General features: G+C 40.1%; 1 protein-coding gene across 10 annotated transcripts in view; it reads left to right on the top strand.

Moving 5' to 3' along the window:
* Nucleotides 1–20,468, top strand: part of MYT1L (myelin transcription factor 1 like) — a 1,127,044-nt gene that overhangs the window by 1,078,372 nt on the left and 28,204 nt on the right. For 9 of the 10 annotated variants that reach the window (XM_085610775.1, XM_085610782.1, XM_085610783.1 and 6 more), the window contains 2 exons: nt 1,211–1,273; nt 12,983–13,066. In XM_085610775.1, the coding sequence (XP_085466901.1) occupies nt 1,211–1,273; nt 12,983–13,066 (147 nt within the window). The remainder of the gene's footprint in view (nt 1–1,210; nt 1,274–12,982; nt 13,067–20,468) is intronic. The other variant, XM_085610780.1, reaches the window with a different exon arrangement.

Here is a 20,468-nt window from a genome sequence, read left to right on the forward strand (position 1 = left end):
AGTTCAGGTAGTCTAGCACTGCCAGAGAGGCCGGCATGAAACGGCCAGTGAGCGGGCCTTTTTATTTGGCCCTGTGGGACATGACGTGACCTAAAAACACATCCCACACAGTTACCCTTTCATGCTGGCCCACCTGGCAATGTCAGACTGTCTGGATTGCCAGTCCAACATTGGCATTATACATTATTTATGTGTCTGTGTGATTGTGTGTGTAAGTGTGCAGGCATGTGAGTGTTCTCAGGTGAGTGTGCATGTGTCTTTGAATATGTGTTCATGTGCAAGAGTAAATGTGTGGGTATGCGTGATGAACTTTCCAGTAACAAACAAGACAGAAAGGTACAAATGACAGTCAAATGTGAGCGAATAGGCTGAAATTGAAACTAAAATAGTAGCTCAGTTGTGGAGTGATGGATGCACGTCCGTCAGTGGTTAATTTGTAAAATAAATAAGTGCTTGTCAGGATGCACCTTACACCAGCCCATTTCTCAGGTTAGTGCGGCCTAAAAGAGAACCAACTACTAACCATGAAAGTGGGGAGAGGATGTGGCGTAATGGTCAGAGCTGCCGACTTCACTTCGAAGCTGGGGAACTAGGTTTGAGTCTCGGAGTCGCTTAACATCCTGTGATTCTGGGCAAATCACTTAATCTCCCCATACCTACCGTAAATGAATTTGCCCTTAACTGGTGCTCATGAAAAGCACTGGGGTTGATGATTAAGTGCCGGTGCTGAGCACTGGAAACCACCGGCTCAAATTAAGCACTGCGCACAACAGAATATTCTTGCCGACATGACTAAATTTCATTTGAATCTGTGTGTATTGAATGAAGACATGCTGCTGATTTACACATTTTGTACAGAAATACAAGTAGCACAGGTGATTTTCAATGATATGTTGTCACATTTTTCATTTCTTGGGCCATAACCTTTTCGGGGATATGATGACAAAACCTCAATTGGCCCTGCCTTGATAAGCTTTATAAGCTGTCGTTTCTTCAGCTGAATATAGCTGTACAGCAGAATCACCACAATGTGATACTCTCCGGCAGTTCGGTGGGAGCACCCAACTATACAGGATGTTACACAGTGTACTACTACTGCATGTATGTTATCACATACACAAATATCCAATTGAATCAACGCCAAATAATGCTTGGAACAGCAATTAATCTTTTTCCTAGCACCTTACCTCATCCATATTTTTAATTGTAGGTGTCCCACCCCTGGTTGTGACGGCTCTGGACATATTACTGGAAATTATGCTTCACATAGAAGGTAAATAAGGAAATACATTTTCCTTTCTATGAATTGACATGCTTGACGTTAACACATGTTTCCCATTCACGAAGGATCATTTATGCATATAGTGCATGCTAAGCAAACATGATCCACCAACTTCAACATAGGTGTGAACCTCCGTGTGGGTTTTTTAAACTATTTTATTTCCTGCCAGAGAAGTCTATGGTATGTATAAACCAACACTGCTATTGAAAATAACTTGTATATATAGCGCTTAATATTGCAGTTTTGCCATGTCTAAGTGCTGTAAATAACAGGTGTTACTATTATCCACTGAACAATATTCAAAGTATCTAAATAAGGAGGGTGAATTGTTTTATCAGTCCTTTCAGAATAAAAACGAATTACCAGATAATTACACACAGATGTCAGCAGAAAGCATGTATCCACTGAGCCCTGAGCCATGTTGCCATGTTACCATTTCAATTGGAATGATTATCATGCAAAAGTAGAAGCCAGGAAAATTCAACTCTTTGTAAGAGCAGGAGGTAGTAGTAATGTTGTGGTTCATTAATTATGTGTGAACCAGACTTGTCTGATCCAGTGTGTCACAAAGCGATGCTCATTTGTATCGTGGGATTCATTATTACATGATCCTAAAAGACACACTCGGGAGACTGATGCTGTTTGTTGAGCCCAACTGGGAAAGACTCCAAGGGCTTTTCTTCGGTGTTTTTTGCTATCCCACACCTATCTAAGACACTCACCAGGGTGTATCTAGCTGGGAGGGCTGTGGTTTGTCTGCTTGTTAAGCAGGTTGCATGCATTGCTGTCAAACACAGGTAAATTCCATTATATCTTGGGCTGTCCTTTATTTGCCTTTGTGCTTGTTACATCAGCTGTAAATGGTAAATATTTCAAAACATATGCTAGTTTGAGAGAATGTCTTATTTATTTCATTACTACTCATTGACAGCACTCCCTTTCTGTAACCTGGGTGAATAATTTTCTGTACAACGCCGAATAAATTGTATTCAAACGCACAGTAGGTGTCAATGAAACTCTAACAACTGTGCTGCACAAAACACACCAACCACCTGTTGTCAAGTATATTCAACTGGTGGCGCTATTAGCAGTTGCGTCATAAAAAGGTTACTTTGGATATGCTCAAGGTAATGACTGCCTTTTGAGCTGTTTTGAATTCTAGGATCTCAGATCAGTTAAATAAAAGGGAACACAATAGGAAACAGCATTGGAAGTGCCTCCTCATTTACTTTTATTGGATCAATAATTTACATCATTTATGCACATTCAGTATACATATTCCGCAGGAAAACATTAAATAGATTATCTACTCTGTTGTTCTCATAAATCATGTACCCAATGAATGCAAGAAATTAATCACGAATTTTTGTTCCCCAAAGAAGTCAATTATTTTGTGTTGTCCAACTTAGCGAAGCTTGAAAACATTGACTAAATGTTATGGGTAGTGTCTTAAGGATTTGGGGCTAGATGTCTCAACCATTTTTCCGGTTTCTGCAAATCGGACCATGTGCAACTGGAAAAATGCATTTTGGTTTGTCTCAGACCCAAATTGTGTTTCAGTAACATGTTAACGAATTGTGGTTTGGAATTGCGAATATATACTGATTCAGTATTAGGAAGGAGCGTGTTTAGGGTGTCCCTTCCTAATACCAAATGGCAGTGGCATGTAAGAATGTTTTGTGACCAAAATGCGGTTGCAAAATATTCTCCTTTTACCACCTACTTCAAGCAGGTGGTAACCCATTAGCAAACCGGAAGAGGTCCCCAAGCGACCCCTTCCGCTTTGAGAATGTAAATAAAAATATTTTTTAGGAGCAGGCAGGGGTCCCAATGGACTTCTGCCTACTCTTCATAAATAAAACTGCAAAGTTTCATTTTTTCTGTTTAAATGCATCCCGTTTTCCTTTAAGGAAAACGGGCTGCATTTAACAAAAAGATTGCTTTATTAAAAAAGCAATCACAGATATGGTGATCTGCTGACCACAGCAGGCCACCATATCTGTGATGGCTGCGAATCCTATTGGGTCGCAAATTGCATCCTACCTCCTTAATATTCATGAGGTAAGTCTGTTTGCAACCCACTAGGATTTGCTAATGAAACTAAAGAGTTCCGTACATTAGGAATACCGATTTTCTAATTGCAAGTTGTAGAGAATCGCAAATAGGACATCGGTATTCCTAATGTTAGTTCATCTAGACGTTGGAGGTCACAAGCATAATGAGAGATCACAGGCAGGTTTGACAATGTGATTTAAACAGCTTGTGAGGCTGCCTCCTGCATCAAAGGGAATATCTCATATGCACAAACAAGAATAACAGCATCTATCACCTCTCTCGTGCTGTCAAGAGTACCAACACTGCTATCACTTTTCACCTCACACATCTTAAAACCACTATGGTCAACAAAAGCCAGCAACAGAGCTGGAACAGCAAATCCTAACATTCCTACCAATTTTATCTTACACCAGTGCAGACATCAAATCCAGACTCCAAACCTTTTTCTGCAGCCTTAATAAAATAGGAGCTGTCTATCTAGTGCCCATTATGGCATGTAGACTGCTACAAATCTCTTTCACTTTTGCATATCTTGAGCAAGATTCTGTACAGTGCCCCAGCTGTGGTTCAAAACCTTCATTTCTGTTTCCACAGTTTGCCTCCAGGTTTTCTTTGGCCGTTTGCTATACGGAGTCCATCATAAAGCTGATCTTGTGATTGAGTTTTGTTCTCTTCTGATGGTGTGTCCTATCCATATCCACCTTCTTCTCATAATGATCTCTTGCTTGCTTCTGGTGAGCAATTCATGGTTAGAGACCGTTCGCATTAGAATATACACTAAATGTTTCTCAGGTTGCTTGTGTGAAAGGCTGTTAGTTTGTTGATGTAACTTTTGATCACCCATCAGCATTTTGATCCATCCAATAGTGTGATGAGAATGCAACTCTGGTAAAGCCTCAGCTCGGTGTTAGTGCTGCACTGAGTTAACCCCTACTCATTGTTCGGGGTCCTGAAGCATTCATCACCTTGTTCAGTCTGCTTATGATGTAATTTCTTAATCAAACAAAGTTCCTGAAGGTCTCCAATTCTCCACACCTTGATACAGCAGAAACCTGTTGCTAACCCCCGACTGTCAGGCATAGCCATCAATATTGTCTTAAAGGACAAAATTAAAGACAGACATAAACACAATGACAACCCACCTGCTGCCACACTTGCCACCCTATGACACACCCAAAGCCTTTCTGCAATTACCTGTCAAACCTATTCCAAAAGTCACATTGTATAAAATGATGTCCGCCCAATATCATTAGTGAGGAAGCCAATATGGAGAGGAAGAATTAAATGTTCACAATGTACCTTAAAAAACACAATTGTGTAATTGCTATTTTGGAAAGTCATCCTTATGTGTTACTTTGACAAAAATGAGAGGTCCTGATGATTGGCAATAGGCACAGTACTCAGTGGTTGCCAGTCACTCCAAATCCAAATGTCCTGCTACTCAGCCATTCAAAAGCTTCTTTTTGTAGGGTAAGTTGTATTTGTTTAATTTCTAAACACTAGTGAGAGAGTGTCAAGATCCAGCTTCTGTACCTTACCAAATGTAAGCAATCTAATGTATTCACCAATGTAGGTTGGGGCAAGTAGAACAGTTGCACAAATTAAAAAATAAATAATGAACATCCCAAATGTGTAGCAATATTTAAAACACCGAATCCCAGGGCATGGTGAATGGTAAGCCAATGTACAAAAAATACATGAAATAAAAAATGGTGGCTATTTCAAGCTGCAAAACATGGAAATGGAGTCAAAATAAACTGTGGCACATTATCAACTAAATAAGATGAGCTCAGAGTCAAACAATATGCTGCTTCTGAAAAGGAACCAGTGATTCCCAAGATTCCTGGCATTGCATTCTACCCATAGGCAGGATCAGAAATTCTCTACTGCACTCACCTCTGGTATCATTATACATGATCTACTTCCTTAATTACAGTGGCAAGGAAAACACTACTGTCCTGAGGCATATGCGTCATTTACTTTGTTGAAAGTAACAGATGGATTTTTTTTTAATTTCAAATCCTAAAATGTAATCTATTTTGTCCTGAACCACCCTGCCCCCTAAGTATTTGATTCTTTGTCCTACTCTTTCTCACTGACTGTCTACACAAACCGTTTTCTTAATCCTTGTACATTTCTCAATACTTCCTTGCAATATGTTTTTACCCCTTGATTACAAGCAGTTCTAAACAAATAAAAGAAAATTCTGTCTAACCTCAAGACAAATCTCACACAAAACTCTAAACATACGGGACACATTTTTATCCAAAGGACTTTTCTCCATTTAGAAGTTGGTACTAGTTGGCCTAAGATGCCTAAAAGACTTGCTCAAATTCTGCAAAATATTCAAAATTACCCACCGCTTAGACTCTTCTTGGTCTGGTCACTAACATGCACCCCAGATAACCTCTTTACCACACTTTGGCTATCTTGCACCTCTCCTCCTCAACTTCATCTTGAGTCCCTTTGTCACTCACCCAGTTGGCATAATCTCTATCTAGACTAGTCACCACTGGAATACCACTATTCTCAACCCTATCACCTTTGGGCTTCTCCTCAGTAACTTTCGCTTCAGCTTCCTATTGTCCTCTACACTGTAGTTGTTCCCAGTCTTTTACCTTCTGATGCTGTCTTCATCTCTGCTTGAGCATTGCCTCATTGTACCTCTCCTGAAATGTTGTCTTCCTCACCTTTTAACTTCCCCCTGCACCGTTAGTTTACCTATCCTTATCTGCCATTCACCATCTCCTCCAGAACGGCCTTCCTCCTCTTCATCTTTTAAAACCTCTTACTCTTAATTATAATCCCAATGTCAACCACTGATCTTCTCACCTTTAGTCTGTATCTCCTCCCAGTGAGCCCATTTCCATTTGAACTATCCTCCCACTTTCATCTACTTCTACACCACCACCAGCTGCACTTAGTTTCTGCCCTCTACATTTCCTTAGTTCTCTTTTCTAATTTCAACTTGTCTACACACTTTGTTAGGCCTCTTCCACCATGTGTTTTCTTTGGTCAATATTATCTCTTGCCACTTCCTTTTTTTATTTCTCATGTTGCCCCATCCTTCTGTACCATTTTCTTTCTGTCTCTTTCCATGAACCTAAAATCTGTGGTTCTTTTCTTGCCGCTTTGCCTCTCCCATCACAGTTTCATTCTTAATAACCCTCTTTGTTGTCTGAGAGCCATCCCATAATATATTAATCTCTGATGGCTTTTATGCCTTGTTTTCTCCATAGACTGTTGTTGATTTCGTACACGTTGTCATTTGATAAAGTATTGATCATGTATTCTTGCTACGTACTTGCAAGGGGTTGCTTTGCACCCCTATGTTATTCTGATGTACGGTGGGCTCATAACTTTCTGGCTGAGTTCTGCATTATAAAAATGTGAAATATATAAATATTTGCTAACATCCATACCAACTCTATATGTTCTATTCATTAGAACATGAGGGTTTTCTGTTCCAAATGGAATTTACATCCTATCTTGAGCTTAATTTACTGCAATTCCCTTTGCAGCCATGTTTTTGTTGTCCTGCCCTCTACTCTTCTTATTGCCCCATCTTTAGTGTCAGCTTTTACTTTATCTCCTTGCCTCCCATATGGCTTTAAATTAAAATTACCACCTCTTACCAAAAACCTTATACTTTCCTCTTAAGATGGCAGTATACTGTCCTAAGAGATCACATTGGTTGTCCAATTGGGGGTATATTCGGTTTCCAAATGCTGTTTTCAGGATAGAGGGGAAAGATTAAGCAAAGTGGATTTGTTTGGAGAAGGGATCATTGAAACAAGCTAGCAAGATGCTAAAATTCATAGCAGTCTTGTGATGGAGTTGAATAGTCCTGATAGTGAAAGTTTGTCGTAAATGCTTATTGGTATTTAGTTTACCTGTGTTATGAGAAAACATATGTAAGCAAACCCTATTCTTAAGAATACTGTATTTAGATCAGGAGATGTTATTCCTGTAGCAAATGTATCATTATTCAAAATGAAGTGCAGTGGTGGATATATACTTCTATTTTACTAAATGTAACATTGCATCATAACATGGAGATGTCTACGAGATTTCACCCCAAATTAGAAAGACTCTTTCGATCTTGACTAAGACTGCGCGTGTGCTGTCTGTTGCGAGATATTGTGAAGCCTGCCCATTACTTACGATTGAGTGGCACCATTGCCATTCTCATTTGCTTGCTGCACCTTTATCAGCTTCTGTGAGTTTTCCTTCCTCTTTTTGTGTGTCCAGTCCCTTGTTCGAGGATGCATTACTTATGTTCTTTCACTGCTCATTTACAAGGTGCTAGTTTTTTCTTTTTATTTAGGCACTCTCCAAGAGCGCATGTGTTAATCAACTGTCTCCCTTTTGTACTTCTCTGCCCTCTGTGTTCCTCATTTTCACCATACCCAATTTTCCTTCTTGATCCTCTCTACCCACATTCCCTTGCTGTTCTTTCTTCCTCGCCACTCCCTTATAATTTTGCTCCACCAGCCCAGACACCCACACGATCTCTGTTCTCCACTTGCTTCGCCAGTCCCTTATGCCCACCTTCCTTTGTCCATGTGTTTCCTTATCTCCAACCGCCGACCCTTCATTGGACATTGCTTCTCTCTTCCTCCCTGCCCACCCTCTATTCTCTTTATGCTGCCCCACATTTGTCCACCCTTCACTGTCAGTTCGCTCCGCCAGCCCCTCCTGCTCACCCACAATTGTCAGCTTGCTGCTCCATCATCTCTGGCCCACACTCTGTTGTTAGTTTGCTTCTCCATTGTCATCTTTCTTCCCCAGACCCACTCGTCTGTCCTCTATGATCAGATTGCTTCCACAGCCCCTCCAACACATCCTCTGTTGTGAGTTGCTCTTCCATCCCCTCTGACCCTCCGTTTTCAGTTTGCTGGACCCTTTCACATGCCCCTATTGCCAGCTCACTCTCCCAGCCCCTTCCGTCTATCCTACATTGACAGCTTGCTGGCCTAGCCCTTGCTGCCCACCCTCCATTGTTTCCTACCCATGCTCCATTGTCAGCTTGCTCCCCATCCATTCCCCCACCTTCTGTTGACAGCTTGCTGCCCTAGTCCCTCCAGCCTGCCCTCCCTTGCCAGCTTGCTTCTCGCCCCTCCCACTCCCCCTCAACTGTCATTTTGCTTCTCCAGCCCCTCCTACCCATCCTTTGTTGTCAGCTTGTTTCCCCAGCCACTCACTCCTATCAGCTGTTGTCAGACTGTTTTCCCAGCACCTCCTGCCTAGCCTCCATTGTCAGCTTGGTCTCCCATCCCCACCCACCCTACATTGTAAGGCTTCTGCCCAAGAACTTCGTGCACACCCTCCATTGTCTGGTTGCTTCACCAGCCCCCATACCTGCCCTTCATTGTCAGCTTGCTTACCTAGCTTCTCCCATTCTCCTTCAGTTGTCCGCTTTATATTTTTAGTTAGAATCATTTGCTTTTTCACTTTCTCAAAACACTGATCATAATTTAAAATATCACTTTATACTTAGACAAATCTGAATGCAAGGATAGTGGTAAATTAGACAGAATAAGAAATTCAGAAAACAGCCACTTGCATTAGTTGAATACATTATGATGCTCATAATCCCCTAGTTGAGGCAATATCTTTTTGGGAAAATTTACTTTTTCTTCATGTTTACATCTGCTAATGTCTGGATTTCCAGCAGATTTCAAACTAACTAGCCATAAATGTTTTTTATTGGGAACTGTGCTGCCATGTGTGTGCCCCATGATATAAGCCAATTAGAAACTAAACTTTGTTCATTTTTGCAAAGCGGACCTTGATGAGAAATAATATGCTTGCTAGTCTTTCTGCCTAAAGGAATTTCTACTTATATAAGCCTTAAAACCTTATTATTTTTCTTGGAAATAGTGTATTTAACCATAGCAATTTATGTTTTAGAATGGTTGTGGCAGTTAAGAAAGTGATCTTTTGTTGCATTGTCCAAGATATTTACTTTTTGAAACTAATTGTACTGTAAGATACCTCACCTTGGTTACATCGTAAAAAGGTTGGCAGAGATTTAAAAAAAAAATCAGAAACACACTATTTTATGACCACTTCCTCTTGACATGGAGGTGAATGGATACCACTAAAGTTGTGTCTGCAGTTTTTGAAGTCAGCAACAGATTTTTAGGCAATCGGGATATTCCTTGTAGGTGGTTGATATTTCACTCATACGCCCTATATACCTCCTGTGGAATATGTACAATTTCTACCCCTACGTAAGGACATATTAGATGTGCGGACATGTTAACATCCTAGCTCCACCTCTCATGGATCTACTTTAAAAAAAATGTACAGTCACCTTTTCCTGCATTGAGCAAGAGTAAATCTTAAAGCCTATACTTAGTTCAGGTGCCCATGGGTGTCAGCTGTGTCCTTAAAACATGTGCATCGTAGATAACTAAATTAACAAATAATCTCAATTTAGTCCAAGCAGTTAATTTTGTAAATTTGTTACATTAATAATGGCATGTACAGTCACCTTCACTTAAAACAAGAGACACAATTTCACCTGTGGTGCCTAAGGACTGATTAACATTCAGATAAACTATGGGGCATATTTACAAGGGCTTTATCTCCGCTTTTTTGGCTTAAAAAGCCAAAAAAGCGGAGATAAAACTATCGCCCTATTTACAAGCGGGTGCAAACATGCATAATCGCATGTTAGCACGCTTTTTCCCAGCGCCTCCCTTTGCATCTCTAATGAGATGCAAAGTGGGCGTCACTGGGCGTACCCCGGATGAACTACCTTGCAAATATCGCTGATGTTCACATCGCGATATTTACAAGGCAGCCCACAGGATTTTAGCAGACGTTAGATTTTGGCGAAAACGTCAGTTTTTGCCAAACCTAACGTCTGCTAAAATCCTGACTTACCTATGTTTGACATAGGGGGTAGATTATGCCGAAATGACCACCGGGTCGTATCAGCAAGGTTATCGCCGTTTTGCAGGGAACTTCGCTGGAAAACCAGCGATGTTCCCTGCAAAACGGCGATAACCTCACTATCTCTGGAATTTTTATCACCCTGGAGAAATGCGTTGTTAATAACGTGCTACCAGGGCGATACATTCCAGAGATAGCCTGCGATAAGAAATTTATCGCTAAGCACAGCCAGCGATAATTATCGCTTGTCGTTGATAATATGCCCCTATGTTTTTACTGGTTACTGACTCTCTGATTTACCGATTCGGAGGGTTTGTGACTGGTAAGAAATGTAGTACATCTGGCCCCCTATATACTTTGTCTACATTAACACAAATGAGAGAACACCTTAAACTAGTTTGAAATTAAGTAGAAATCAAATTCTAACATGGAATGCCATCTTGTGTTTTGTATTGATTTAAATTGTTTGCATTTAGTTAGAATCATTTGCTTTCTTATTTTCTCAAAACAATGAACATAATTTGAAATATCACGCTATACTTAGACAAATCTGAATGCAAGGAGGGTGGTTAATTAGACAGATTAAGACATTCAGAAAGCAGCCACTTGGATTAGTCAAATACATTATTCTTCCCTTAATCCCCCAGTTTATGCAATATATATTTTTTGAAAAATGTACCTTTTATTCATGTTTACACCTGCTAATGTCTGGATTTCCAGCACATTTAAAACAAACTAACCATAGATCTTTTTTATTTGGAAAAGTGCTGCCTTGTGTGAGCCCCATGATATAAACCGCTTAGATATGTCTAAGTTTAAAGAGATATTTTAATTTATGAAATTAAAATTCATAAATTTACACTGTCACATGGGCACAGATTTCCATGTTTAGCAAGGGCATTCCCAGAAAACTGATACAGAAAGCCTATGAGGATTTCCATTTGTGTTTACAGGAAGGGCTTTCGGTATGCACGTTTTACATGCTATACAAATGTGCAAATTAGTATGCTTTGCATTTGTGCAATTGTACTTTTTTCTCAGGGTGATTTTTTGTCGTCATGAAGGAATTTCTTCCTTTGTACCCCCTCTTCTTCTGGGGGTGTTGGATGCCCATTTCCCAGGGAATGGATCTAATACTGCCCTTTCCAGGAGTAAATCACAGATCATTTCCAGTGTGGGAAAGGGATAGCAAAACATTTGTGAATATCACCGGTGTCCCCAAACTTTTTAGGTCATCTCCACACTGGAATGTCCACTTCAAGACCATGGAATAGTATTTACCCATACATAATATGACACTATTATGTGGTAACATTTTGCATGGACAGATTGGTTTGCAGTTGCAAATTCACCTTTCATGCTTTCCAGGCACTTGGAAATGAGTCCATTTGCATGTATACATTGAGTTCACATGCACAATTATCTTTCAAAATTTGGTCTGTGTCAGCTGGCAACATGTCAGCTTCTTTGGTAACTTATTAAGCCTTCCTTCAAACTGATTGTTTCTTATATTGTTAAATTCAGAAGGAAATCCAACATTAGCTAATATCATAGGGCTTCCTCCACACAAGAAGGGATGGTCCGAACAAATTACAACATATTGGGATTTTCATAGAATACATTTGAACATTGAATATGTATTCAATATTTTCATAGTAAAGGTGATATCAAGGTTCCACACCAGAATCTGAATTCCTCTATTTCTTGTAACAATATGGCCACTGTTAAAGAAATCACATTACACCACATGGGACAAACGTATTGGTCCTTCACACTAGTATATATTGACCTACACAGGAAAAGTGGTGGGTGAACAATATCTTAAGAGCACATGAGAAGTCTCCTAGCCACCTTCACTAATACACTTTTTGGCTCCGTGAAAATGTGATGCACAACGTACCTCAAAGCTCACCACCCAGTTCTGTAGGATGTTAAAAATATTGCAGGTATATCAAAGAATTTAAGATGAATAACAAAGCTATTAAATATATTGTAGCTATTTATTTGCCCGTATCAGGGGAGTTCAGTCAATATGGAGCAGTGGCATTCCATATATTTAAATACAACTTTGATGACTGTCAAATTTACACATTAACACATTATTGGAAAATAGGTTTTCAGCAAATACAAAGGTGCAGATTTACAAGCCCCTTGAGCCACTTTTGCGTCACTTTTAACATGGGAAAAGTGACGCAAAAGTAGCGCAAGGGGCTTGTAAATATGCCCCAAAATGTTAAGCTGTGTTAGGAGTTTTTCTTTTTGTCTGCTTGGACACGCATCCTGAGACAACACAATGAATTCCATATTCTTACATTTGTCATTTAAAAACAAGGAACCTAGTTAAGCTCCCCTTAACTAAATGTCTGGGAATGCCACTGTCCCTCAGGACCCTGAAAAATAAATTATGCAAACTTTCTCTTCCAAGCACTTTAAAACATTAATGTTCTGAAGATTTTAATCGGCAATTTTTCAACCTTGTTTGAAGCTTGCCTCTGTGTTCTTCACTTAGATTGATCGAGATTATATAATCAAATTAACTACATTGAGCATAACTACCACAACCCACTTTCACTGGGATGCAAAGTAAGCAGCAGTGGAATAACAGCGTAAAGCTGTTTGAGAAAGAGTGGTGTAAAACAGGGTGGGTTGTTTTACAAAATGGGTACTGAATAAGTAACTGACTGGTTTTTGTAACCACTCTCTCTGTAAACTGTGTCTATTAAATGTGTATTATTTTGGCAGTCTTTCAGGTTGTCCACGAGCAAAAAAGAGTGGAATCAGGATAGCACAAAGCAAAGAAGATAAAGAAGACCAAGAACCTATTAGGTATGTCACTCGTCTATGGCACAGGCATTAGAAGCTGAAGTGCAGAAGCAGAACTCACACTTTTGTTAGAAAACGTGCCAATTTTAAATGAAAGTGACTGAAAACAGGCAGGCACAGCGTGATGTCCGCATTTAAGTATTTGGCCAGTCTCTTGTCTTGACTGATTATCATTTACTGTACTTTTGCTGTTTTGGCTGTTTGCTCTACCAGCTTCCATCCCTCTGACGTCCAGCTCATGAGGGTGATGTAACACAAATTCTCTTGTCTCTTGTGGCTGTGTCCTCATATTATAAGGAATTGTATATATGCACAACCTTTGATTTAAATGGCTTGCCCCATGAAGTAGTTACTATATTGTACCAAAAGAAAACTAATGTCTCTATGCTTCACACCCACTTTCCAGACAGATATTACATTTAACATGTTTCACTAAGGATTGTAGCTTGCTTTTATATTGATGACATTTTTAAATGCTCCATTTTAAACTTCACTCTATGTTGGCACTTCTGTCAATCAGAGTAACTATTCCATGTTCGAAATCCCTGACTCTACGAATTAAATTGATTATTTAATTAATTAAACTGGACCGTGACCCTACTTTCATTGCTATAATCACTATAATTATGTGGTGACCTCAGTAAACCCTGGATCACACCACTAGTGCAATGACACTTTCTGTATATTCAATCTCATGCAATACTTTTCATCATCAACACATAATACAGTCGTTTTTTTAGATTTAGACCACGAGCCATCTTCCACTGGACAGCAAAACACAATCAAAATCTACAAATGACTACTTAAGAACATCTAGCAGGACTCTATCGTAATGTGTTTGTAGAAAATATTTGCAGATACTACACAAATACTTGACATTTATGTTATCACATATCTCTGTAAAATCACTGATGTTATGACCCCCTAAAATAGCAAAAAACGTAAAGTAATCTGCCATAATAAACATTACTAGATCCATGAGTTGAACAGAAACAAGATTAGAGAAAAACAAAAAAGAACTAGATACAGGTGCAAATATTGGATTCACTTGAACGAATATCACAAACAAAATGCCACAAAATCTTGATAAAGAACTTTTCAACAGAAAATTATAGCATCTAAATGAACTGTGCAACCAACCAACCTAGACTGCCATTTGAAGGCACAAAATTCTCTGCTAATCCTACTCTATGTGAAACTTCTACACAATCTGCTGAAACTGTTGTTACATCACATCTTTGTTCATGTTCTTCACTGTTCTTGAATCTTTTTCATCATCCCTCCAGAGAAGATCAAAGTTAGTCAAGACTGAATCATTAGGATAACCACACTTTCGCTAACTTGTAGGATGGAATATGTCTATATTCACACTGTCACAATGTTAAAAATTAACACAGAGCGTCTTCGTTAAATTCTATCAACCAGGAGATCCCTGTTCCTCGATTTTTGGAGGATACTCTTTCGACTTCAATATCTATATGTAATTGATATTGCAAAACACAAGTATTTAGCAGTGAATCAAGTTTCATTCTCATTTGCCCCTGAAACCATACATACCTATACGCCAACCTTGCACCTGCAGAATATTATTCTACCAAAAGAAAATTACTCGAATCTTGAGACCATTGTCAAAAATATCACAATCCTAAATTACTCTTACCTGTGCTGGACTGCCCAAAATTACTCCTCCCCCTTTATCTCTCGCCAGTCTGCTGTTATTTAAGACCACTCTAAAGACTCGACTTTAAGTCCTGTTTGACTATGCAAGGAAAGAAAAGGTGTAGACAATAATAATGATAAGCTGACATATTTTCTATACAAAACTATCAAGCCCTATCAGTTTTTCTAAACAATTGCTACATGTTTTCCATGGTCAACTTGCCGAGACGTGATTGCAAATGATCGGATTTGATGTATTTGATGAATTTAGAAAAAAGTTACAAAAAAGCATAAATGCTCGCAAGTTTACAAGTTTGATCCTGACATTTATTGTGCAGATTGGTCAAGGGAAACGTTATAAATGGAAACCTTGTACATAGCAAAAATTGCTATTCAGAATTACACCAAATGTGGCGTGAGGCTAGAGCACATATCCAGGGTCTGTCTTTGTTTCAGAAAACTTTATTTCGGTCATTAAGATCATAAAAGTATGTGTACAGTACAATACATTTCATTAAATAATAAAAGTAATAAAAAGGAATCCATCCATCTTAGAAAAGTGCACGTGCATCATCTTAATATACCATAGTGACAATCTGCAATGACACATGTCCAAATTCAATAGCCTCATTAAAGTGCATGTGCGATATAAATGCATTGCAGAAAAAGATAACAGGGAGAGGCGATCACAAAATAGGTCCAATAGTGGTGTACTTGGTTTTAGACAGCCGTAAGATGCTTTGCAGAGATCAGAAAATGGTGAATCCAAGGGAATCATATCACAAGCCACGTAGCAGATAAAAAGTTACACATACAATGAAAGAGTAAAAACGTATTGCATATAGTATAATTTTTTCAATGGTTATCAAGAAAATGAATACGTATTTGGAAATGTAAATACATACATGATGTTAGAAGGCTTTTGCAGTGCGTTTGAAATGGTAGCACTCTTTGAATTTTATACAGGCCCAATCTAATTGTAGTTTCAATTTCTGATAATATGTGTAAAAAGAAAGTAACTTTGGTTCGTATGACTATACAGTGCTGCTATATCCATTGAGCTCAAACGAGAAATCCTCTCATAACACAAAGAGAACACTCTACATGTGATAATTCCTTACTGTGTAGTAGTGCTATGTGTATGTTGACTTGTTCCCAGGGCTTGACTGAGAACTAAAATCAGTTCTGGAAAAGTTTCAACACGTTTTAACACCTGCCCTAAAACACAGTTATCAAGCCCTCTCAAGCCCTTTCATGCCTGAAGGAGGAATTGGCGGGTTAAGAGTATGTGTGTGTGTGTGTGTGTGGAAAGGGTGCCTGTGTGTGTGGCTTTGAATGTTTTTGGGGGGTGTCTGTGTTTGTGTGTCTTTCAAGTCCTACAATTCATTACTGTAATGGTCTGGAATAGAAATTCCTCAAATATTCTAATACTGTCAGGTGCTTCACAAAACAATACCCCAACCATGCTTGCTTTGGTGTGTGCTGCACCCTTGGACATGCTTTCGTAGGTGAATGGGCCGAGGCTCTTTGAATAAATCTAGTCACCAAAGTTATATGTCCTGTTCAAACTATGCTTATGTTCTTGCAGAAAATACTTTATTATATTACCATGTGAAGAAAATATAACTTGAAGCAACACACCATATAAGCATCTGGTCTTGCAGATACACATACACAATGTCCCAGGGAGGGTCCCAATCACCAAAGTATTAATTTCCGAAAATTGCCCTCCGAACAGACTGGTTATTCAAATGTAGGTTTACATTACAGAATATGCCACATACAATTGTACGGTCTCTTCTGTAATGTACATCGTACTTAAGCACATGCACTGAGTGGGGGCTGTTTGCTAATTTGCATAGAGCAAACACCCGTGCCAGTGAGGGAAAACCTTGCCCGAGTAGCTGTGTCACATTGCAATTTCAAGCCCCAGGCAAAAATGCCTGCATGGACACTTGATTTGTGCATCACTCCAGAGGCAGCACACAATGTGTGCACTTCAGAAGAGTGTCCCTTGGGCACGGGCAGATAGAATCACGCCCTTTAAATGTAGGCCAGAAGCGCATCTGCAACAACACTGACAGCAGGGGAGGGCTGGTTTTCCACAACTGACCCCTATGAGAAGTATGAGGCCCCAGAAGAGTGGGAGAATTCTGTGACTGCAGCCACCCTCATGGAGGCCTTCAGTGCTCCCTTCAGTGATAGGGGCCGTCTGCAAATAAACACAGACTGGCCGTTTAAACTGATACCAAATGTGTCCATGCTGCCCTAGATTTGGCAACAGGACTTTAACCAGGAAAAGTCATCTGGTCCAGTTGAGTTGGGTTCCCTGTTCCACATAATGAGCAGAATGGGCTTAGGTCCCAAAGTTTATACAAATGACAAAGTGGTTATACAGCTCGCCAACAGCCGCCATAAATTCTAATGGCTTCCTATGAAATAGCATTGCTGTTAAACGAGGCACTAGACAGAGATGCCCTATGTTGCCCCTTCTTTTTCGACTAGTCTTTTAACCCCTGGCAATTGCAATACGCCACTCAAACAGCATAAAGAGCATTCATATTCCAGCTGGCAACCTTAAGGTAATGCTCTATGTTGATGACACACTCCTCATCTTAGTCTCTCCAGAACACTAAATTCTTGCACTCGTGGCACCCATATGACCCTCTCGCTGTTCTCCAATTGTAAAATAAATTGGACTTAAAGCGAAGCCTTGCTCATGACATCCCCCATTACAGCATGCTCACTCAACGCGTGCCCATTCGATGGTTGCTTAATAAGGCGAAATACCTGGAGAAACTTATCAACAATAACTTGCATGTGATGAAGAAAGGTACATTAACAGTCCTTATGGACTGAATGAGCAGAGACTTAGCAAAGCATTTCAAGTTACAGTTATCATTATGGAGCCATATTCAAAGAGTGACGATGTTGGTGGCCCCATAATAAAATGATGTTGTCAGCTGAATGCAAATTCCCACACCACAGACTCAACTCAGATACGACGAACTATACCAAATGGCCCAACAGCCGGCATGCCACTTTCCCTGTGACATGGAATCCTCTGATTAGGTAATCGTTGAGAACCACCTGCAGAGTGGCATGGAGGGACCGCATGTGGTATATATGCACTGGTTCCACCAGGAAGCATAGACAACCCCCTTCTGCTAGGGTCGAGGCAGGCATGAATAGCGGCCCACAGATCTCTTACTTGGAACAGCTCTCTAAACATGCAGGCTCCCCTCTGGAACAACCCTGTGTATGCCTCATAGGTCAGCTTGTGTCCTTGACTGAAAAAAGGATACCAACTGTCAATCCATTCCTCGCTAACAGTTTTTTAAAAATACTTCCCAGACCTGTGCGAAGAATTCAAACTGTCGTCCAGCAAATTTTTATGGTATCTGCAATTGAAGAACCGCCTATATTCTTATTTGGACAAATGGAGCATCTTTAAAAAGTTGTTCTCTAGCCTCTACATTTTTCTTAATAAGGAACTGTTCTCCAAACCTAGAGTTAATCACCTTTGAAGTGAAAGGCAGACCTGTATCCAGATTGCATATGCTAATGTGGTGGGGCATACCTATTGGCTACTTGTGACAAAGGCCTATGCAAAGCCCAATACAATTTTTTTTTAATTGTACATAAATTCGTTGCCATGCAGACTGCACAAGGAAAACTTAATGCCAAACTCAAACTGTGAATCAGGCAGGACACCTGGTGCACATCCCCTTGGCCCTGCCCGGCACTACAGAATTACTGGAACTAAATTTGGAGTCAGTTGTCAAGCACTAGTGACCGGGTTATAGTTCCCTCATCAGAACTTACACTACTAAATGATAAGCAAAACACAAAGGGAAGGGACAACCATAAGAAATGCTGGCTAGATTCAGCCATATCTGCGGTGGTGTAATGTGTTATGAGACACTGGAAGTCTAGAGCCCCACCATCAATGTCAGTGTGGAATGATGCCATGAGGGTAATAACATCTAACAAATGCACAATCCATAAACTGACTGGTCAATTACAAATGTGTGAAGACATCGAAGGATTGGAAACTCATTTTAGCGACACAATCCATGCTTCAAGCTGTTTGTTTCATTCCATATACGATTTCATGGCCTGTATCTCATGTTGCTAAGTCTGAATAGAGACAAGCGAACGTTTTAACAGGCGCTGTATGAGGAAACATACATGTTTATCACTGACTCGTTTCTCTCTGTGTGCTTGTATTCATGTGTTACAGATCCTCTTTCTGCAGCATGGATTAATACTGACAACCTAAAAAAAAAAGATTCAAATAGGATGTCAAAATAGGCCCTCAAAACAGAATTTACTTCATTAGTCTGAATGCTGGAGCTCAAAGCTCAGTGAACGAATGGATCCACTGTAGATATCCGTGTTCGAACCCTTATTCACTGGTGTGAAACCTGGTATGACCAGTCAACCCATGCGTGTGATAAAATGAGTACAGCTGAGTTGGGTAAACATCTGTTATTCACCCCCACGAAAATCACTGGTGCATGGTGGCTTTACAAATACATGGATGCAGCCAAAGCAGCAAAATATCCGCTATTCCTATGCTTCATAGATCATAGCGCAGCATTCGATCAAGTAGTCCGTGCCAAACTATGTCAGAAATTGGAAATGTGGGGGATTGCGAAAGCTCTCCTAAACCAGTTGATATTGCTACACACCAGGGTCAAGATCAAGCTGGGAGTTGGGACGCACCTCTCAAGGCGAATCAACACCTCCAAAGGACAAAACAAGGGTGCTCTTTAACCTCTTCATGGCTGACCTTTCTGGGGAGCTGGACAAGAGCACATCACATGCCCCAAGATTGTTAAAAATAACCCTGTCCTACCTTTTATATGCAGACAACCTGGTGTTAATAAGTCGTACACCAATTGGCCTGCAACACCTCCTGAATACCACTAACAATTTTTCACAACGTAATGCACTAAATATCAATTTAAAGAAAACAAAAATCATGACAGTGAATTATCACAGTATGAAAAAGATTAACTGGTATCTGGATGGGCAACGCCTAGACCGGGTAATCAACTACAAATACCTTGGAGTCTTATTGGACAGCAGAGGCTCATTCAAACTTCAACTAGATTACCTGCGATGGAAGGGCACCACAAGCTCCTTAGCAATGAAGTCTTTGAGAAAAGTCCTGCCAGACCTAACCCTTGACCCTTTCCTACAGGTCATTCAAGCAAAACTTCAACCAATGCTAACATATGGGAGTGAGTTAATGCGAGAGAGAGATGCGATGGCTCTGGATAATTCTATCAGCAGCGCTTACAGTGCAATGTTTCATCTACCGACCTACGTGTACCACGCCCAAATATACGTTTAAACTGATACCAAATGTGTCCATGCTGCCCTAGATTTGGCAACAGGACTTTAACCAGGAAAAGTCATCTGGTCCAGTTGAGTTGGGTTCCCTGTTCCACATAATGAGCAGAATGGGCTTAGGTCCCAAAGTTTATACAAATGACAAAGTGGTTATACAGTTCGCCAACAGCCGCCATAAATTCTAATGGCTTCCTATGAAATAGCATTGCTGTTAAACGAGGCACTAGACAGAGATGCCCTATGTTGCCCCTTCTTTTTCTACTAGTCTTTTAACCCCTGGCAATTGCAATACGCCACTCAAACAGCATAAAGAGCATTCATATTCCAGCTGGCAACCTTAAGGTAATGCTCTATGTTGATGACACACTCCTCATCTTAGTCTCTC

This window comes from Triturus cristatus, chromosome 6 (genome assembly GCF_964204655.1).
Source record: "Triturus cristatus chromosome 6, aTriCri1.1, whole genome shotgun sequence".
In the NCBI taxonomy this organism is placed as follows: Eukaryota; Metazoa; Chordata; class Amphibia; order Caudata; family Salamandridae; genus Triturus; species Triturus cristatus.